At 40.9% G+C, this 22,370-nt stretch overlaps 2 protein-coding genes across 3 annotated transcripts in view; one reads left to right on the plus strand and one right to left on the minus strand.

The window, feature by feature from the left end:
• The window catches only part of SEL1L3 (SEL1L family member 3), a 37,462-nt gene extending 20,545 nt beyond the window's left edge, over nucleotides 1-16,917 (minus strand). The window contains exons 1-10 of one of the 2 annotated variants that reach the window (XM_084517171.1): nucleotides 16,714-16,917; nucleotides 12,218-12,785; nucleotides 10,224-10,350; nucleotides 7,182-7,303; nucleotides 5,804-5,919; nucleotides 3,483-3,538; nucleotides 2,466-2,598; nucleotides 1,661-1,793; nucleotides 767-913; nucleotides 178-380 (exon numbers count right to left, since the gene is read on the minus strand). In XM_084517171.1, coding sequence (XP_084373297.1) covers nucleotides 178-380; nucleotides 767-913; nucleotides 1,661-1,793; nucleotides 2,466-2,598; nucleotides 3,483-3,538; nucleotides 5,804-5,919; nucleotides 7,182-7,303; nucleotides 10,224-10,350; nucleotides 12,218-12,785; nucleotides 16,714-16,776 — 1,668 coding nt within the window. In that variant the 5' untranslated portion in view covers nucleotides 16,777-16,917. Of the gene's footprint in view, nucleotides 1-177; nucleotides 384-766; nucleotides 914-1,660; nucleotides 1,794-2,465; nucleotides 2,599-3,482; nucleotides 3,539-5,803; nucleotides 5,920-7,181; nucleotides 7,304-10,223; nucleotides 10,351-12,217; nucleotides 12,786-16,713 lie in introns of both variants that reach the window. The other variant, XM_084517170.1, reaches the window with a different exon arrangement.
• On the plus strand, nucleotides 16,916-21,968 carry SMIM20 (small integral membrane protein 20). Its single transcript, XM_084517172.1, has 3 exons — nucleotides 16,916-17,241; nucleotides 20,084-20,140; nucleotides 21,422-21,968. The coding sequence occupies exons 1-3, from the start codon at nucleotides 17,133-17,135 to the stop codon at nucleotides 21,457-21,459; spliced, it is 204 nt and encodes a 67-aa protein (XP_084373298.1). The 5' UTR covers nucleotides 16,916-17,132; the 3' UTR covers nucleotides 21,460-21,968.
• Nucleotides 21,969-22,370: the final 402 nt, after the last annotated feature.

Genomic DNA, 22,370 nt, shown 5'->3' on the forward strand with positions numbered 1-22,370 from the left:
CTGTATTAGAGAATGATTTCAGCTGCAGCCTGAAAAGGGATCTGGAGGCCATCTCACTTTTTTTTTTTTTTTTTTTTTTTTTTTAAATTTCTACTGATCCTAAATCTATCCCAGTTTTAACTTGCCCTTAAAGGTAATCAATTGCACAGACATAATGAAAAGTATTAAATATACTACCTTTGTACGATCCACAGGCACGCCAAGCCCTGTTTCAAATATAACTGCAAGGAAATAGGAAGCCTTATGGCATCCACAGCAACTGGAATCCACCAACAAAGGGACAGAGGAGCCCATCTTGCTTAGGCCATCAGCACTGGATAAATCTTTTGCAACCTTCTCAAATATCCTCTGGCCAACTTCTAGAACTGCATCACTTTCATCTTCTAACACAAAAACACAACATAGGACAAAGTTAAAATCAGGAGTTAAAATCAGGAATGGATTTCCCTTCTTTGATTTAATACAACAGAGTCAGATTCTGCTGTTTCTCATGCTGAAAGGTATTTTCAATACAGACAACAAGAATTCCTAGGTATTGTTGAATAGGAAAGGTGAATAAAAATCCCATATCAAAGTAACTAACCACTGAAAACATCTCTCTACTTCCATCTACATAATAAGCCATCCTTTGCAGTACAATACAGAAACCTTTACAAAGTTAGACGATGCGAAAACAAAAATCCATGAAACATGAACTGAAGTCAAAGCATACCGACTTAAATGACATATATTGTGGAGTTATTTCAGAGCAATAACATATGATTACCATCTGGAGCACTGAAATCCATCTCTTGCAACATTTTGAACAAGGTGTGGTACTTTTCCCTGAGTTCTTTTCCCCACATGAAGGCATCACATCTGGACTTTTCTCCGTATTTGCGAAGCTGCTCTAAGTAATAGTTTTCAGAGTAACCTTGAGAAAACAACATATTTAAGTAAGACATGAAAGCTGACTTGGCTGTTCTGTAAACAAGCCTCCAGTAGAACAAAGATGTTTCAAGGGTACATTAAAAATTCATGGGCAAGATGGACACTTCTATAGCACAAAGCAGTATTGAAAACTGATACAGCTAGCATAAGCTGCTTAAAAATACATAAGATTTATTCTATTCTCTTCCATAATATTGCCACAATGCACGCAATCAAATTCTAATTGGAAACACAAGTTCCTGTTCATCACACATTTAGACTATGATACTCTTCTTTGATTAAAGTGCTTTGGTATAAGCCTGTCAATTGCTTTATATTAGCTGACTGTGGAAGAGACACTGTCACAAAAAAGCACACATTTTGGGGAAAGGGCTTAAAATACCAAGATGACTTTAGAGTAATTTGGTAATGAAACCAAAGACAGGTAATTGAACAGCTTCCATTTAAACTTGGAAACATTTCTTTGTCCCTTTGTGTACCTGTCTTATTCAAGAAGAAAAATGACAAACATGATTTAAGTTTGGACTCTACTGCACAAAAGCTTCTGCAGGAACAAAACCAGTTTTAGCTACCAGTAACAAGGCTAAACTCTTAAAATTGCCCTTTTCTTTTTATTCGTATGACCAAATTTAAATTTACTTTTGATGATTGTTAGCCACAATGTGGTAAAAGGAAAGAAAACAGGTTTCCAAAGATGACATCTTTAAATTAATTTCTCATGGATACTTACAATTTCTTTGTGCTAGCTGGCCTTGCCTTACAATATGTTTGTACTCATAAACTACTTCTTGAATGTCCATACATCTCTCATAGTAATGTTCAATTTGTTCCACTGTTTCTTTGTCATAAAGACAGTTAGAAATCTAGAAAAAGGCAAATGATGAATAAATGTCATCTACAGCATCTGTTGTTTGTTGCCTATACCTTAGAAGTGTTCTAGGAAATAATAACAAAAGGAAAGATTGTTTACTACTATCAGCTTATCTGGCACATCATGTTAATGTGCCAAGAAACCTGATGCTGGTCACAAAAGACTACGGCTTCAAACAGTCAGCATAACCCAACAGATGAACTTTAAAAAAAAAAAATAATAAAATCGATGAAGACTGTGTGCTTACCACCAGCTTTAACAAAATCATAAATTAATCAAATGCGTTCAATATTGTATCGCTGAAAACTCTGGAAAACTGAGCAATACTTCAAGTAAGTCTTTATTTAAATACAGATTTGGTAACATTGCTTTATATACTTGGTTCTAAAAGTCTTATCTTTTAATATTTGAAGAGGTAACTAACATTCCTAGACTAGAACACGAACAGATTGTTGTATATTGGTTATACATTTCCAAGTTCTCTTATGCGTCATAGCAAGTTAATCATTTAGTAAGAGCTTCAGTTCAAAAAAAAAAAAAAAAAAAAAAAGTCCTGTGTTTGTGTGCCTAGAATGCTCTTACGATCCCAAATAAATTTCCCTTTGTAAAGTACTGCTGGCTGGCTGCTAATATTTAAACATTCCCAGGTAATGCTGCTGTTTACCTGTTCTGTGTCCAAGACATTGAGCCGATAGTATTTCACGGGTCCAAAGAATGCTTCGATACCATTGACGTATCCACTGCCTCCAACAACAAAATATCCAGCAGTGTCGTCATAGTAGAAGTCTTCCCTGAAACTTGAAAACATGAAAGAGAAATAAGCTGGCTATCAAGAGGTATTATGAAAGAAAGAAAGAAAGAAAAAAATAAACTTAGAATTTCAGTAACCAACAGCCTTAAATTTATTGCCAGTATCTTTTTCTTTTTCCATCTAAAGAAATTTACTCTAAAAATCCACGCTGTTATTTACTGTGAGGATTTCTGGAATAGATTTAACAAACAACTTGTCTATAAAAACCGTAAAGCAGCAGAATGTTTTATTTTGCTGATCTGTAGGACTCTTCTGGAGTTTTATGCGTCATTAAATAACCTCAAAGATTTCAATTCCATCCCTCCCCTGCACTTCTCTAAAACTGGCCTATCAAAATTTAAGTTATTTGTCTCCAAGAGTTACTGTCTTTGAATTTACAGTCTTTGGTTTGTAAACCACAACAGAGGAAGTTCAACTACGAAGCCTTCAATGCAATTTATTTTTATGCAGTTTCCATACTAAAAATCCTGCTATCTGCCTAAGCAAAGCGGATACACTGGTGAAATCCTAGCTGCTTCATGCAATAGCAAAACTTCCTTTGACTTCACTAAGGCCAAGACTTCATTTGAAAGCTGATCCCAATACCACTGATCTTCCCAATCAGTTTTTAGTGGGAGGCTCTGTGATTCTGGGATCAGACTCCAGGACCAGACCATGCAGCACGAGTTCATGGCATTAACCAAATTATACAGATCAGATCATTCTCAGTGTCAGCACAGTAACACATGCTAATTTTGAGAGTACAGACAGTAAAAAACACAAATTTTCAAAATCTGGAATCTCAGTTACAGACTTGTGTTGTCATCCTACCATTTTCCATACCTGAACGTACACACACACACTCTCAGCAAAACAGAAAATGTTGCTTACATAAAAGACTGATGATGTTGTCTTCTCAAATTCTTCCCAACACTGCTTACTTCTATCTAAAAGAACACAAAGTATTAGTTGTAGTAGACTAAATATTACACAATATTAAGCCACTTTAACTCGTAGTTCACAAGATTACAGCTGCAGCATGTTGGATCTCCTCTGTGCTACAGAGGATGGTGTCACGTAGCTGATTTATGTCAGGGAAGCGTAGTGGAAACATGGACAGTTGTCTGTGCTGGCCGATCATGAGAAACAAAAATAGCAGAGATGTTGCCTATGACAGCTATTTCATTCCTGTGTTCAGTTATAAGACATTTATACTTTGCTGAAGCTTTTACTCTTCCAAACTGTTAAAGTTTGTTTGCCTTTTATGTAACGAAGAGAAATCTGATCATCTCAAGTAGCTGTAGCCTACAGGTAAAGAATGGTCAAAAAGTTAACATAACAGGCCATGATTTAAAAAAAAGTCTGGGTTCAACTCCCACAGGAGACTTTCAGTGCCAGAATTTCTAGGATGACTGAAAAAAGGATGACAAGATGAGGTTTTCGTAGACATTGCTATTTTAAAATAAGTTGTCTAAGGACTCACAAAACAACCTTGCAAAATTTTATCAAGTGCCTAGCTATCCTTATGGATTCATCCACATCTTTCAATGCTCTTAAAATCCCACCTAATTTCTCAATGCTTCAATCTCCCAGCATTCCCTAATTTTTATTTTTATATATATTTTTATATTTATTTATTTATAAGATCACATTGGTCTAAGCATATCTCATCAATGGAAGTGAAATAAGTAATTGAATAAGGAGATTCTTGTGCACGTTTGCAGGGTCGTAGCACTTAAAAAATTGCTACAGGAATACCTGTCAATAAGATGTAACTGAACCACGGTTTTATCTGTCCCAAGACTGGCTCTAAGTACTGAAATGTTTTTAAGTTTGGTTCTACTTCCTCTGCCTGCCACAAGAGTGCTCATTAAACTCTTTGCAGCTCTCTTATTTTGTCCAGAAGCGGAAATTAATTAACCACAGGTTTTATCTCATGCCTGAATATACTCACTCTGCTCTCTCATGCAAGAATGCTTTTCCTTAATCTAATTGTACAGGCAATCCTCAAGTTCCCAACAAGGCAAGACTAATATAACCTTTTATCAATATTGACAGTAACTTCTGCATTTGTGCCTCCAAAATTCATACGCTCTTCCACTTCCCATGAGTTTAAATTAGTAACTACAAATTAAACAAGCAGAAGACAGTTCGGAGCACACAAACCCCTTCCTTCACTTCTCCTCTTAACAATATATTTAAAAGCATGTTAATACACATCTCTACCTCATTTTCTTGCAAGCCCATCAGTCACCTCACCATTTACATACTTAAAAAGGTGGGGTACAAAAGGAATAGCAGTAGTTTAGACTGGACATAGCTCTCCCTGCACAGCATTGTTTCAGCTTTATCAGTCACTTACCTCATAACTTAAATCTGCCTCAGCTTTTCTGGCAATTTATTAGTAATTATTTTTACAATTGAGAATTTAATCTATTCAACCATTTTCAAGGAGAAAGAAGCTGAGAAAAACAGACTGATAAGGTTTTTGATTATTTTCACACCCTAATATCTTAATAGCGGGAAGTACAGACAAGGACTTGGGAGTGGAGACTGAATGGTTTTCAGAGCTGCTTTTGGAAGGTTCTTATGAAAAACAATTGTGATTTGTCAAAATGTAAATTATGTATTTTATCTACTACAGAGGGATACTGCAATATTTTTTGTGTTTTTTAATGGCAGTCAATCCTATGCTGCTCTGTTAAATATACAAAATTTGGAAACTACACATGCTTTCTTTTAGCTATGCTGACAATAACATCTAGACAAGAGGCATGCTACTGTACAAAGAAGCCAGACACTTAAATTTTCATATCAGAATAATAAAAATGCATAAGTCTCCGAGTCCAAAGGCCCTGGGGGCTATTCACACCATGTAACTTATCTAGATAAAGTATCTAACCCAGGAGTTCTGGTTCCCCATACAGTCAATAAAGTTGCCAGACAGCAACTGTGCACCAGGATACCCACTGAATACACAGTAATTCTAGGCACTTATCTTAAGCATCTAAGATGATTTCCTGAAGTCAGATAGTCTGTACATCTGTGGCCAATTTCTAGGGTAAGATTTTTCATTCTTTTGCTATGTGAGCATGTGCAGATTACAATATTCCTCCCAGACTTACCTGAGAGGTTTGTTAAGGGATCTGTCAGAGGCATAAACAAATTAGACAAATCTCAGTCTTGATCTGGTAATTCAGTAGCACACGTACCTGTCCACCCTTAAAAGAGAGATCCAGTCGAAACCACTGCTTCAGAGGCAGGCTGAAGCTAGTTTTCACTGCAAGGTCATCTCCTCTAATGAGGTGCATCTGTATATGCACGCAACCTGACAACGCAACAAAGGAGGAAAAAGACAATAAACACCATAGAAATATTAATAATGGATTTTCTCATGTATTATTCACAGTGATTCTGTCCACCAGCAGACATCTGTCATTAACAGACATCTGGGGACTCACCATGCAGCACATCAACTCTAACAGAATCACAGGGAAATGTGTTCTATATCTCAGTTATGCATCTCGGTTGCTAATTCACAGGCTGTCACGTGAAACTGTTGAATCAAAACCAGCTTATCGAAGGGATAAAGACATTAAACCTATCTGTTGATCTCAAAAAACTAGACGTGATCACAGCAAGCAGGGTAACAGGGCACATGAGCATCTTACTCAGTGCTCATATGTTAGCACACGAAAGCATGATGACAAAGTACAGCAAGACACTAAGCCCTATTAGTTGGACCTGCAGAAGCTGGGCTCACAGCCTGAACCTGTAAAAACAGAACAGGCTATTCTGATATCCTAGTCTAACACTGAAAAAAGCAGGCCCCAGAACCTCTCCAAGCAAGTCTCAGACCAAGTTAGTCACTCCCAGGGGAGCTGTTGTTTTTGTTTGTTCTTCTAAGAAACACATCCAGTTTATAAGGGAAATACAATGGATAATGGAGAACACACCACGGTGTTATGCCAACTGTTCTAATGGTTAATTATCTAGATTGGTAACAAGATACAGAAAATAGAAACTGCAAAAATAGTAGAGAGGAAGAGATTAGCAGTGAAACTTGCAAAGAAGGGAAAAAATACATCTTATGAGAAAGCCAGGTGTGTACTTCTAGAACTCTGCAATCTTTTTCCCCTCTGAGCTTGCCAGCCAGTCCCCATCTGCTGAATTTTGTTCGGTTTCAGAGACTGAAGAGCCTTCTTCTGGCAGGAATGTTCTTCGACTGAAAGTATTGCTAGACTAAGTGTTACCTCAACCTTTATTTTCGGATTGGGGAAATAGACTATGCTCTTGAACATCACAACATATGCATGAAATTGAATTATTTGAACTTCTGAGGCTATTCAAAATTTTTAAGAAATCTCATGTAGTAGGCATATAAGAATTGGGAGCAATATTACAATAACACTTCAATTTCAACACTTCAGTTTTCAAACATGACTCTTCAGACATTATAGTCAAAGAGTATTTCATGAGATCAGTTTCACAAAATAGGTCTTATAATATATTTATAACTGTTGTTCCTAGGCACAAATCTATAAAGGTTTTATTAGACCCCTTCTGAAGGCCATTAATAAAATCCCTTACCTTCCTCACTTAGAAATACAGCAGGAGTACCATACATTTCTTTTGGATCAATAAAATACAGGATACCACACAAGTCCTTTTCACAGTGATGCAGTAAATACAGCCAGATTGAAACGGTGAACCTGCATGAGCAAAAATAAACAAAAAAATCCACTCCTGATGAGAAATCTCCCTGCGTAATTTGAAAAATATGCATTTCACTTCAGTTTAGCCAACTGTATTCACACATGTAATCTTCAGAATAGAACCCATCCTGTGCACTAAAAACCCTCAGAGCATCTCTACGTAAGATTGTTGCATCTATGATCTCCTTATAACCGAGCACTTCTGTGGTACTGACATGAGAGGAGAGTTAAGGGAGTGTTATCTGAATCAATTCCAGAACGGTGAATCAGAGCTACTGCCAGATCCCACATCAACAGGGAACTGAAAAAGCAGCTGAGACAACTTGGAGCCACCCTCCTGCTTGCAGACTACAGTACAAAATCCCCAAATGCTCATTCTTGTGATCTCGATTGTAGAAGCCAGTAAAAACTAAGCTCTGTCTACTAAGCTATACTAACCAACAGCTGTGAAAATATGCTTGGGAGGAGCAGGTGAAAATGAAGTGAACGTCTGGGTAGTACAAATAGGCATGAATACTTGTCACAGAGCTGAATCAAAGGACAAATAAAGGTGGAGCATGATCAAACTATGGAGCAGTGCAAAATAAAATAAATAAAAAAAGGAAGACCCAACAATGTTATCTACTGAGCAATTTCTGAACAGAGCTGGAATGGTTTCACTGGCTCTGATGGCATTACAAAGCAGATTTGCTAAGGCACTAAAAGCAGAATTTGTACCACTGGATCTGATTTTAAGGAGTCTGTGCCAGACTAAAACTGCCTCTGTGCTACTGACAGGAACTTGGCCACTTATTTCCGTAACAGCAAAGTCAGCTCAATGCAGAGTGCCTTTGGCAATAATAGCTTCAATGTACAGCCCAGCAAAGCATTACAATGCTTTCTGACAAAGTTCTCAATGACTTCTGGAAGGAGGTATTGTAATTGAGACACAATGCAAATATTTGTTGGGTCAGCTTGCCTTGCATCCCTTGAGCAAAGTTTCTAGGCACACAGTACCTTCTACCTTAACCAAGGTAGGTCTGAAAGTGTAACAGCTGCTCTCATGTTAAAACAAAACAAAACAAAACACAGATAAAATTGACCCTAACATAGACTACACCTTAAATAGCTAGTAACATAATATCCTCCACAGCTGGCACACGGGTGAGGTAGAAGGGTTTGCCAGCCATGCCTGCCCATAAATATCTCATTATGTGCTCTACAGGCAGATGCTGTACTCCCAGCAATACCGCCTGGGCTTGAACATTGCTCTTTCCCTCTTTCATCTCTGGCAATACAGCAAACTTAAATGCTGGACCCTCCATTTACTCCTGGACTGCCAGTCTGAGTACATAACCTATCTGGCCAGATTTCCTGGGATGCAGGTGGGGGCAATGCTGACTCATTTCACCTCCGCCATTGCCGCAGTGCCACGCAGGACGAGCAGTCCCCCACGGTCCCAGCCTGTCCCTGCTGCAGGCTGTGCACTGGAAGCTGCCTCAAAGGACTGTTGCCTACCTCCAGTCCTCTTTCTTTACACTGAAGCTCAACAACCCTGTTAAACAATAAAGGCAAATCTATTCTGGAAAGCTGCTTTAATTAACTAAATCCTTGACTGAAATCAAATGAGTAACTTCAGTTTGATCCATCTGCTCCTGTTTGCCTCTTGGAGCAGGGGGAACCACCACTCACATACAAGCAGCTGAAGGAAAAATCTCTTCCACTTCTTAACAGAGCTACCCAAGGCTGTCACACAACCACAGCACACAGGCAATGCTTTCTGTTAACACTGGAGAGATAATCTCCAGTCAATAAATATTTGGAACTGTGTGGAGCCACTAAGAAGCTGCATGAATTCACGCTGTTTTCTCAACCAGAGCTTCAGTACCAGAAGCAGAGTGCAGCTGCACTGTTGAGCAAAGGGCAGCAGGCTATGTAAACCAGGCTGTCACCCATCCTAAAGAGGCCAGGAGCTAAAAACTGCTCTGTCCTAATGACTTCAGACTTACAGGATGATGGCTAATAATTGCGTGGAACCTGGACTTGTCGACAAGTCTTCAGCACTCCCTGATTACAGGCCTAACACAAAGCTGCAGGCAAATTCAAGTTCCTGCAACCATTTCCCATTTCTGTGATATGGGAAATGTTACCCCAGTTGCTGGGGTAACAGCATCTGGTGGAAGGGAGATTATGGATGTACACGCGTGCACGTGCATGCCAGCGCAAACACTTTTTTGCCTGAAGTTGCAAAATATGACTGAAGAGTTGTGACAGTTTGGGGAAGAGGAAGAAGAGCAGAGAAGGATGATCCTACCAGTGCGATTTCTCTGTAACTGCATGGTGTGCAGAGCTAAGTGGTTTTACCCCATCCGACTAGGACAGTTTAGGCAGGGATGGTGGAAATAAACAGTGTTAAGCTCAAACTTGATGATTCATCAAGGCAGGGGACTCTAATCACTAAGGGCTTGTCTTCTGCAAAATAACTAGTGTGAATTTATATGGAAAAAAGCTGTTTTCACTGCCTGCCCTTGCAAGAAACCACTGCAATTAGTCTGCAAATGGTGTTTGAAATGCAGATCTTTTTGTAATGCAGAAAACCTCAGGCTAGGTAGTCATGAGGCAGCTGTCTGATCATGACAGCAGTATCAGCTAACCTACCCTCCCCTTACTGTACATAACCAGCTCAGTTTCACCTACCACTGGTATCTCTTACAGTACGTCTCAGCACAGGGCTGTGTTAGTATGTCTCTAAGGTTCAGGTTAATTCCCTCCAAAAATAAAAGAACAGAAGGAATCACTAACTAGTTTCCTTTTGAGCTTTTTCTCAAAATAGCAGGCATCATTCCTTTACTTTGTGAATACAGCCCAAGAATTTCAGTACATCCTACAGCCTTCGATGACGAATTGTGGCCCGCTCCAGTTACTTGCCTATACTTACATCGGATAGTCGATCTGATGTTGCCTGACTGTTTCAAGTTCTCTGTTTTCAAATTGTTCAAATCTCTTCACAATCCCCGTCTTCTCCCCACTGGAAGCATATATGAAGTTGAGAATCTGAACGCCATCTGCAAAATACAGTCTTTCTTAATCTGCCAGAAAACAACCATTGATAACTGAGCAATTATTTAGCTCGCACTTGTATAGTCAAATATTTGAGTTATACAACAGATTAAAAATTAACACAGACCTTCAAGAAGTCTTTAAGCACAAGTTAATTCACCGTTCTTAAATGCATTACAGTCTTGAAATGACTAATCCACAGAAAAGTGAAACAGAGTCTATTCCCAGCAGCTGTTAGAAGCAGGGAAGACAGGTATTTACATCTAAATACTTAACTTTGAAGCATAAGTTGCAAGGAGAAAATTTATGTCACTCATCTAAATCTCATTCTATCTTTGGTTATGTCTATGTGAGATTACTCCACAGCTCCTGGGCTTGCTCTCCATTTTCAGGTCTCCACATTTTACTGTTCTTAACTGATATACGTAATCCTACAATAAATCTAACTGATAATGCTGCCCCGATAAGAAACTGGGAAAAGATGTTCAAAGCTTATTCAAGGCATATCAAGAGGTTTCCTAAAAATCAAGTAATTTGTTACAAGCTTCTTTAAAAAAATTAATGAAATGTTATTTCCTCCTTTTTCTTGTTATTCTAAGTGTTCTTACCTATAAAGCAATTAGATAAACCGTAAAAGGTTTCACGCTGTTGTCAGAGTTCACATGCTTGGTCTCTAACAAGTATTTTAGAAAGCCCCTGAAGGCACCAACTCCCTTGCTTCCCTGTTCTTTTCAGTGTATTTACATGCCAACGTGGCAAAACCAAACGATACAAATACTTTTACAAGATTTTCTAGAATAGAACCCTTTAGAAGTGAGTAACCTTTCTGGTTAACAAAATAACAACAAAAACTTAAAATTGTAAAGCTAGAGACAAGTGGACAGGAAAAAAATAATCAAGAAAACTCCAAGAAAATTCAGAAAGCAGAGTTGTGGGTTTCAGAATTTATAAAATAGGCAGGACAAAATAAAGACTTTGTATTTAGATCCATAAATACTAAAACTACAAACATAGCCCCAAATAAAGTACTTCTCTTGCTAGCTAGCCAGCAGGATGTACCTGATATAAATTTTTTTTGTAACTCCTAAAGGTTAGTATTTTGTTATGTTAGCAAATTGTAAATGATACAATTCTTCTTTAGCAGATGGTTATTTTTCCTTGTGATTTGTGTGAATCTATACCTGAATAGAAATCAGAATTCAACCAAAATGGTCAAATACAACATATTTAGTTTTTTAACACTAGCATAAATGTAGAAAAAATAGCATTGCTGAAGAATAAATTTATTAAAAACATATTTTAAATTTTAAAACTATTAATTTTAATAAAAAACAGTTCATGATGGCTTCGGCAAAAAAAAAAAAAAAAAGGAAAAAAATACTGTAATGTTTATTTCACTGCAAAGTCTTAAAAAAATCTGTTTCCAAGCATATGGCACTCATCTTAAGCAGAAAACATGAGATGACCCACATGAGTGTTATGTATGTAAGAACTGCAGGACTGACGCTGAAATAATGCAATATGGGACTGAACAACTCTCTTTGAAGGAATGGTGTCCACTGACCTCAGTGCATTTTAAGTAAGTATTTTGTGAATATATTTAGAAAATAAAAGGCAGTGCTGCAAGAGATCTCCAGGCTGGCTGTGGTTAAACAAGCTGACTGTGAGAGACAAGATGACTTTGGTCATTTGAAGCTCCAACCCTGTAGTTACTAAGCTTACATAGTCAATGTGGGCCAAGTAAATCTGTCCACATAAAGAGTGCATACCTGTAATAAATGTTAACAGCTTACAAAGATGTTATCTGGGTCCTGTTAGTCCCCTCAGAAGAGATTTAAAAAAAAAAAAAAAAAAAAGTGACATTACACGTACCGCTTTCGTGAGGGCACTGGGGTATCTTGTTTGCCTGGAGCATCCACAGATAGTCAGCACCCCACTGAAGACAGACTTTGTGGTCTTTGTATGGGCGTTCAAAAGGCGGAACTGCTTCTAAGAAAGTGTAATTTTTGGCTACTGCCTCCTGGTAGCTTTCATTCTGCTCAACATCATAGCTGCTAACTGGTTTGTGACTAATCCATGCATATAATATCACACTGTGCACCATTATTGAGTTTCTGATGATAAAATCATCCCTGTAAACCATGATGCTTGGGAACTTCAAATGCACTTGTCGAGTTTGACTAATGTAAAGGTTCTTCTCATCCTTCCACCTCCTTCTGTATACTGGTACACCAGTCCTGAACTCTGAAGAAGCTACCGCTTCCAAGCTGACGATGCAAGGCTTAGAACATAAATACTGAACTAAAACCTCAGAATTGTTAAGAACTTTCTTTTCCAAAATGTTTAAATGAATGAAGTCCGCATAATCCACGTTTCGTTCAAATTGTGGCGTAACAGCTGTTGTCCGTAACGTCTCCTTTCCAAAGGATGGCATAAAATTCTGGAAGGAAAAACAAACAGTGAAACCACCCTGTTAACCAGAGAACCTACGTGTACAAGATTACCAATACACTGTCAACATTAATAGGACACTGAAGAAGCAGGAGGTTTATACAGAGTACTCAGACTCCAAAATACCAGGATTCCTTCACACAGCATGTAGGTATGAATTACTAAGGAGATACCATCAAGGTTTTAACAGTAATAACTCACCTAGGTTGACTTCTCAAAGCCACATATGCTTCCCAACAAAATGTACTTATAGGGTGTATCCTTCTGCAAGTGCAATCCGGTCTACTAAGATACTGACTTTCACGTCATGCTATTTACACAAGTTCCCATGATCAAGACTAAAGAATATATACAGAAGTGTGCTGGCATTTATTCATCCTATCGCTGCTGGCTGGCACTGCTGCAGCCTGGTATTCCCCTCTTTCTATAAAGTTAACTAGTTGCGTTACCTCCCGTGCGGGTATCCAAAGAGCAGGAATAACAACTAGAGCAGCTCTCCGTGGTTTCCTGAGAATGAATCCATGTTCTTAAAGCATTTAAGAACATCCATCAGAAACATTCCTATCCACAAAATGGGTTTACAAATCTGGGCAGCGAGACCAGCAGACAGTTTTTGCTCCCTCTAGCTATGCCCATTATATACTTTGTGAGTTCTTGGACACCCACCAGGATTATCCTCCCAGCTGAAGTTCTCGTCTCCAAAGCTTCAATCTGCTTTTTTTCTTTCTGCTCAGCAGTCAGTGACTGGATTGATGTGCTGCCAGGATACCAAGGACTACTCTCTCGGAGGGCCAGCCACTGTCACTGCACTGCTGCCAGATTCCCTGATCTGTCTAAAACATTCCCAATCGCTACTTTGGACTGCCAGGCAAGTGGGTAGTTAGGATTACTCAAAATAAGAGGCTCTTTTTTTTAGAGACTTTTAACTTTGCTAAGCTTAAATAGATTGAATTGAAATGCATCTTGGATATCTACCTCGGACTGATGGCTTTTTTACTGCAATTCTCAAAATATTTAAAAGCTTCAACCATGTGGCATGTACATTTCTAGTTATTAGAAGCATGTGCTGTGAACCTGGAGGACAAGACCTTGCCCATGCTCCAAGCTGGGGATCAGTAAAAATCCCTTATGATAAATCATTTTGCTTTTTACTTCTTACAAATGCATTGACGCTCCTTTAAAGCTACTCTGAAAAAAAAAATCATTTGCAAAACGTGTGAAGCCGTAAACACTAGGAAAAGCTACAACTAAGTTTACCTGTACTGCCTCCTTCTTCCTACAGATAATTTTAGATTTCATTGTATGACCAAATGTTCTCTTTTTCCCCTTTGTTCAAAGCAGAAGTTGGAAGACATAGCTGAGTGAAGGAACTTGTGGATGAGAAAGGTGGCTATCACTGCTAGCAACTGGATAACTCTAGATAACAAGATTTATTTACTTTTATAGGTCTTTTTGAACTTGTCGCTCAAATTACTTCCCACAAGAACAACTGACTGTTCCTTATCTTCTCGTGTCTGACAAGAGACACAGGAAGCCAAATGTGCAGTAATGCTGAGCATTCATAAATACATGTAAGCCCCCAAATGTATATTTTGACCAAATAAAATGCCATAAAAACGAAAAACTCTCCATGATGTCAGGATCTAGGCTTTTTACAGTAGGTAGTCTCTTCAGAGTAACAGCCTCTCCCTCTGTCTTATCTCCCATCCTATAAAATCCTATAAAACCAAGTTAGCATTTCAGTCACTAGTGGCAAAGCGCACTGAAATATTCATTTGACCCTAACAAATCTATCTGCAGGCCCATGTTTAGATGATGTGTTTTATGATGGACCTACTGAAAGGAATAAAAAAGGAGTAGCAGAAAGGGGCTGGTGTCCGTTGGAAGTTACTACCACATCCTGCAATAAAACACCTGCACAAATACACATTAAAAAGCTGATTAGAGAACCTTGATTTTGACTCCAATACCTTTCAGGCAAAGCTACTATTATGATATGCTTCTTATATAAGCCTTTTATGGCTATAGATATCGCTAAAGAACGGACACAACGGCAAACACAAATCATGCCAAACCTCTTCTACTTGATGGATGCCATCAATATCTATCAAATATTTTTTGATCTTGCAATAAACAGTATGTGAAAACAGTTTAATCTGTATGATTTATTATGATCTTCCTTATGGCACGGTCCCCTGATTATAAATGTCATGCCGTTTAGTTATCAGAAAACATTGAAATCTACCAGGTAGACACTACAAATCATCGTGTTACCACTGCATACACTTATTTAAAGCTAAAAATCATCCAGGCAGCTCTCAGTTTTCCCAGGGGTTCCTCCAACACAGAGATACGGGAGTTGGCTCCCAGCAAAGACAGCTTGGGTCTGGCAGGGTTCATTAGCAAAGACGCAGCAGGATGTGAAATGTGGCCATCCGGCTTCCAACGAAAGGCTGACTCTGGCAGAAATTACGCTGGTGTTTTGTTCCCCCCCCCCCCCCCGTGGTGAGGATATCCCAAGGCAGTAAGCACTGCAACTCAAAGCCAGCTCCTTGTAGTACAGACTGCTCCTGGAGCACCTAAGCATGACGAAGCGTGACCACTGATGCATAAGGTCAGCTTCAGCTGCGCTGCCCTCAGTGCCCGCTCTGCAAAATGGCTTGCACAGGCTTACTAAAGAACCTTTCCTTTGTATTCTGTGGTGCCTCACGTATTGAGACACAAGCTGCAAAAAAGCACGAAGCACAGTCGGGTGTGCTGTTGCACCACACCTAATAAATCCTCCAGGATGCCCATCCAGCAAGGAGCACAGTGCAAAGACCTCCGGAGTGATCCCACAACGATGCAGCTGTGCCAGACCACGGACAGCAAACTTTTCTGGACAGTGGCTGAGTGTGTTCCCACCTGGTTACCCCTGTACACTGCTCTCCAATGTGCTGGCAGCACGCCTATTAAATAAGTCTGTCTGTGAGGAACCCTAAACATCACTTCCCTCAGCATTACCTCAGACAACACAGGGTTAATTGCACGTAATCTCTGGCTACAGAGAGCTAGGATGAAAGGATTACACAATGAGTGCGATTATGAGATTTAAAAGTAAAATTTTCCCAGTGTAGTAAACAGGCCAGCTATGGTGGATTAAAAATGGTATCATGAGACAGGCAGGGCTCAGTAAGACAGGCACAGAGGCTTCATTGTGTGGGGCAACTTGATCGTAAAAGCTGTCCAAGTTTTCTTCTTGGATCTTTTTCTTAAACCTGCTGAACCTGAGGGAGTGATCTAGCCCACGCCACCACACCAGTGCTGGAGTAAAATCACTGTGGGAGAAAATCACTACAATTAGTAGGGAAGTGAGCATTTTCAGTGGTGAAATACTACAGAAACGGTGCCTTCACTGGCTGGAGTACGATCTCAGCGGGCAAGAGCTCACCCCTGCAGAAATTCCACAGTCCTTTGGGATCACACCGGGTCGCACCACGCCTGAAGGTAACCCCAGTCCCTCACCTGCGCACACCCGCCACGTCGCGCTGCTTTGGGATGTCTGAAGAGCAGCCCCGCCACAACAGGGTGCCGACCTGCTCCTATGGACCCCCAACCTGTACGCACACGAAGGCTTGGGACAGGAGTTTGCATTTCGCAGCGGCAAAGAGGGGAAAGGAGCTCAGCTCAGCTCAGCAGACACCTTTACAACCCGATTTGCTTCCAGCAGCTGATGCGCCCCGAGGCAGACCGCAGAGGCACCCCCTCTCCCAACCCTCAGGGGTCCAGTTTAACGCGGTTCAAGCTAAAAAGGTCCAGTTTAAAGGGCTTCACCACACACAGCCCCGAGCCCCCCGAGCCCCCCAAGCCCCCCGGGGCCGGTCCCTCAGCCCCGCCACCATTTCACGGCCGCCCGGGGCAGGCGCTCCGCCACTCACCGTGAGGAGGAGGAGGAGGAGGAGGAGCGGGGGGACGCGGCGGGGCAGCCCGGCGGGCTCCATGCTGCCGCGGCGCCTCAGCAGCAGCTGCAGGAGGAGGACGAGGAGGCGCCCATCGGCGTGGCGGCGCTGCCCGCTGCCCGGCCGGCAGGGCTGCGGCGGATCCGGCTTCCCGGAGGAGGAGGAGCCGCCGGCCGGGCTGGGCAGCGGCTCGCCCCGAGCAGCAGCAGCAGCCGCCGCCCTCGCGTCCCCTCCGGCCAGCGGGGAGCCCGCCGTGCCCCGTCCCCCCGTGCCGCACCGGGAGGCGAGGAGCACGGCGGCGGGCGGCCGCCATCAGCCCCGGAACCGGCAGCGGCGGAGCCTCGGTGCAGGAGGAGGAGGAGGAGGAGGAGGAGGAAGAGGAGGGGGCCGCCGCCATCATGGCGGGGCTGAGCCGCACGCTGGGCATCTTCGGCGGCTTCGTGGCCGTGGTGGGGGCTGCCCTGTACCCCATCTACTTCAGGCCGCTGCTGCTGCCGGATGAGTACAGTGAGTGCCGGGGGGCCGCAGGGAGCCGGGGGGAGCTGTGTCCCCATGTCCCCGTGTCCCCACAGGTCGCACGGCGCTGCCACGCGGGGCTCCTGCCGTCTGCCCGGCGAGGCAGCTGGAGGGGGGTTCTAGGAAAAACGACAAAAAATAGGGCGGCAAACTCATTGATCTTCTCCGAGGGACTTTGGCCTCGCGTTGGGAGTGAAGTGAAATGTAGCTGGAAAGCAGCGGGGATTATTTAGGGAGGCGATGTCGGTGAAGGCGGACACTGACCCCAAGGACAGGTGTTCTCCCCTGTGTTCCCATTTAAAAACCCTACTGTTTTTCGCTTACCTTACTCCTTTTTACACGTGGTGTGGTCTCCAAAATTATGATGTGTGATCCTTCCTTGAGGAAGGGAGAGAGCCAGTGGATAATTTCCTCACCTGTGCTTGTGAGTTACATGAGCAAATGTTCCCTGTCAGGAATTTTTTAAACTCTCCATTTAGCACATAAAATGGGCAGTGTACAGTTAGTAAGTACTTACACTTGCTATTTAGAGCCTGATTTTATACTTTATTTATCACATTCTGCTCAAGCTCTCCTTTGGCTGCACCCGTAGTAACTTCCCTTCCACCTCAGGATATTCCCTGTGCTTTTCTTGATGCTCACCAGTTGCATGAGAGCAGCACAAACATTCACCAAACACTTAGAGGAGATCATGGGATTTCATGGTTGTGGTACTGGTGGGAAAATACCTGTGTTAGTGTTTGGGCTGCAGAGGATTTAATTTTCTGAGTACAATCTAGTAAGCTGTATAGCAACAAAACTTCTAGAAGCCTAACACAGCCCCCAATTAACTTGAGCTGTGGGTGAATACTCGTTATCTCTGTGTATTGAGAAGCTGGGTCTGCAGTTGGTCATCTGGGTTTGCATCCCATAGTAATCCTGCAAGAGGCAAGAATGGATTGTAGTTCTCGAGTGCCATTCAACTTTGTAAACATAAAATGCCATAATTTCCTTCTTCCATCTTGTTTTTTTTTTTTTTTTGTGTGTCACCTGAATTCTGCACAAGTGAGGCACAGTATGCTCAGGAGCAAGTCTTTTCCGCGTGATACTCACACATCTTCAGAGGCAATTCCTAGCGGTTTAACAAATAAAGTGGAAGATATTTGGGAAAACAGCAGGCAATCAAATTGCTAATTTGTACCATAAATTGTTCACACAGGGGTTTCTGACTTAATTTCATATAGAAGTGCTATCATTTTATAGCTTTTTAGTACCTCAGCTTGTAGCTTCGATGCTCCTGATATTTTCATGTCTGGGACTAGTTTTAAAATAGACTGTTTCCTCATAATAAACACATAATTTAGTGGCAGCATTGAAACCTTGAGATCTTTCCACCTCTTCCATTTAGATTAATTAACGCAGCTGGTTGACAGAATCTATTTGGGTTGATGCCAGATGGGAATAAGGCATTTTCACAGTAGAATCCATGGTTTTGCTGAATTGTGAGAGTCTGCTCCTGTACCATCCTGTGAGGTGGTTGTCCTACCACTGAGACTGGCTTTTTCTCATTTTTCTTTCTTTGTTTTACCCATTTTCCAAGTTGCTCTCAGGCCCCATCCTAGTCTTCCAATTGGCCATTCTGTGTCTGGTTTCCGTGTTTCTCATCTGTTACAGGCTGTGTCAGTTTCTTTGCCTTACCAGCCATCAGCTCTTTCCGTTCACCCCAAGTGTGTTTCAGACAGACGTCTCAAATTGATTCCAATTTTGATCTCTGCCTCTCCTCTCATTTTAGCATCCATCTCATACTCTTTGGCTGTCCTTCTCCATGTCTAGGAGTAAGTCTGATTCCTTGCCCTAACCGGTTCTGTTTTCTCTGAGTTTTACACCCTATTGTTTGAAAATGGATTGTATGCTAAAGAGTATGGAACAGCAATTCTTATTCTCAGTGGAAAGAACTGAGTGCCTGTGCCCTTGCAACTAGGATCAGTGATACTCCTGCTAGTGTTTCGTAGCCTTAGTCATGTATCTAGACAGCCTGATCACATGCAGTGCTTGTGCATTCTCAGTGTGATAGGATGTGGAAAAATTCTAGTTTTAAGGTAGGCATAGTTCAGAGTTTCCCCTGAGACAGTGCACACAACAATTTTTTTAGAGGCTTAAAAAGTTCAGTGGGATTGACAAAAGGCTAATAATCCAGACAAGCTTTGACTTCCTGCTTCAAAGCACTGCAGTGGCAAAACCCTTGACTGGAGAGGGGGAAAAAAGGGAGGGAAATAGGGAAAATGATACAGTTTTACCTGTTTCTCTTTCTGGAAGTGTTTAGATTTAAAAAAGAAACAAACAAAAACCCTGAGACAGGCCCACTTTGGAAAATATCCCTCTAATGCTCAGTTTCATGAAGTTTGCCAGCAGTAATTTTATAGATGCTGCTGTGAAAACTGTTTGTGATGAAACAAAAGATTTTCCAGGACCTGAAGATGGGGATCACTGATTCTGGAAGTAATAAATCTTTTGAGGAGTTTCACGTTGAGCATGTGAGGGGTAGCTCCTAAAAGTACCAGTCATTGCTTAAGTTATGGCATGACAACAGGTATTGCAGCATTTTTTTAAAAAGTAGTCATTACTTCAAGATGACTATCTTACAGTTTGTTTGCAGTCTCTCAGAACAGACTAGCTGTTAGTTTCTCTGCTACATGTGAAGGCTCCATTTGTGTTGCATGCACAGATAATTCACCAGAATTTTACTGTGTAGGATTCAGAATGAAAGTAATTTTCAGTGTTGTTTTATTAGGAACAGGCAAGGTGTGTGGTATTTTCTTTTTATAAGTAGTGTTCTTTCTGTTTTGTCTTCCAGAGAAAGAACAGTCAATAAACCGAGCTGGTATTGTTCAAGAGGATATTCAGCCTCCAGGTATGCTCGATTCACGTGTCTCCATTGATTGCTTTAAAGGTCTTCCTGAAGTAAGACCCGAATATTTCTATAGATTTAAACAATACAGTGAAGATTACATTGAAAGAACACACATATAACAAACTTACCATTGAAGTGTTTTCTCAGGCTTACAAATTATGGATTTATTAGACCCGTTTTCAGTTGATCTAACTGGCCAAGTAAAGTTTTAGTTACTCAGTAATCTTCAGTCTTTCTTAAACAGTTTCCACACCAGAAAACCAGCTCAGAGTAAAGGAACTGTGAATGATGTGGGCTCTCACTGTAGAAAATACCCTATTGTACCCTTGTTTTGTTGAGTACTGCCTTACAACTCAGCTTAACCACAATCTATGAGGAATTTATCAGTACCTTCCAGCCTCATGGGAGGAGGGTTAAGGTAGAAATCCACAACACAAATGGAGGTTTTGAATGCAACGGTAATAGCTTTTTGATACCTGCTATTCCCCCGTGCTTTTCTACCTCTTGTTGGTAGAAAAGCATGGGGGAACAAACCTGTAGTATGTCAGACCATCCCTGATAGTTTGTTGTCTCTTAGGTAACAGAGTTGGCAATTCACTGTGCAAGGTTGGCATTTCTTGTTTAAAGATACCAGAATGCTTGTCTTGATGAAACAGTTTGTATTTGAATATGTTAAAGGGTAACTTATTCCTATTTTTAGAAAAGCCTGACAGCAGCAGCAGGGGAAAATCCAATAGGATTAATGCCATGTCCTAACTACGCACATCAGTTAATTCGTCAGTGCAGGACTTGCTTTCCAAGAAGGTGGTGAAATGTTGAAGAAGAGCAGGAATTCATTATGAAATAGGAGTCTGTTAAATCTGCCTTTTTATTAAATAGTAAAGAAGATTGGACTGTCTCATTTATCCACGATGCAGGTACTTGATGACTAATCATCCTCAGTATAACTTTTTAATTCAAATTTAGCTGCCAATAAGAATTTATGAAACCCACTAGTTGAAAGCAAAATCCAGCCAAGGTACCGTTCTAGTGTTTTTTTTTTCCAACAATATTGGAACACCTTACACGTGGGTGTAATAGATTTTCCATTATCTGAAGCTTAGGGTCAAGATGAAGTTGACTTTCTAAATATTTTTGCAGTCTTAAGCAGGGTTGAGAGCTCAGTGCAGAAAACGTTAGATTCTTTCAATTTTTGTCCACAAGGCTGGAATAGAAGACAAGTTTGTTTTTTTCTGCAACACTACTTATGAACTGCTGGTCATTTTTGTATTTGGTTCATAGGGTTAAAAGTGTGGTCTGATCCCTTTGGAAGAAAGTAATGTGGCTGGCTGGGTGCATTGCAAGGCAGAACTGAAGATGGACTCTTCAGCTGTTTCTTCTTACACTGAAGTGTGCCTGTGGGTGTCGCTGGAGAAGAATTCTGAATATGCTGTGTGGGCGCATGAGGAGCAACAAATGCTACTGGCTGGAATGCCAAGAGGAAAAAAAAAATGCTGGTTTTGACAAAAGGTGCTTTGGTAACAATGCACAGATTGTTAGAGCACTGAAGGATTAAGTTTAGAAGTGAAATATTTATTTCCTTGAGAAAAGGGAAGAAGAATTATTTTTGTGGTTAATCTGTAAACACTTCTAGAAAAAATTATGAATAGGCTAAATCATGCAGACCACTGCAGTTTCCTCCCTAGTTTGAGAATTACTTTTTGTGGTTTTATGAAAACATGACAGAAATTTATACCGAGAGAGACCACTGCAGATTTGTGCTCTCTTATGCAAAATATAACATGGTGAGTGTGAATTTGTACATTAAAATTTCTTCTTTTCAAACCAACGTGTATTTTTATTTCATTTATTTTGCGAGTAGTGCCAGCCATTCTCTCATTTCTCCTCCTGAATAGGAGGGGGGGAAAAATAGGATCGGGAAACTCATGGGTCTAGATAAAACCAGAGAAAATTAATGTAATTTATTGCCATCGTATTTGGATATGGTGATCATCTGATTTGGATAGTGAGAAGTGAACAACAACAACAAAAATCACATTCCAACATTCCCCTCTCCCCTCCTTTTTCCAGGGTTAATTTCATTCTTTACTCATCTGCCCCAGCCCCCTAGCAGCACATGGGGAGTGCGGTTATAGTGAGTTTGTAGCAGTTCCTATGGTGCTTCCTGCTCCTCACACTTCTCTACTCCAACGTGGTCTCTCCACAGGCTGCAGCTCCTCTCAGGAGAACC

The sequence above is a fragment of the Aythya ferina genome (assembly GCF_964211825.1).
Source record: "Aythya ferina genome assembly, chromosome: 4".
In the NCBI taxonomy this organism is placed as follows: Eukaryota; Metazoa; Chordata; class Aves; order Anseriformes; family Anatidae; genus Aythya; species Aythya ferina.

Excerpts from the sequence above, each read along its gene's own strand:
- SMIM20 (XM_084517172.1), top strand. The coding sequence starts at position 17,133 with ATGGCGGGGCTGAGCCGCACGCTGGGCATCTTCGGCGGCTTCGTGGCC. Across the intron at positions 17,242-20,083 it reads GCTGCTGCCGGATGAGTACA|AGAAAGAACAGTCAATAAAC; the intron begins GTGAGTGCCGGG and ends TTTGTCTTCCAG. Across the intron at positions 20,141-21,421 it reads AGAGGATATTCAGCCTCCAG|GGTTAAAAGTGTGGTCTGAT; the intron begins GTATGCTCGATT and ends TTTGGTTCATAG.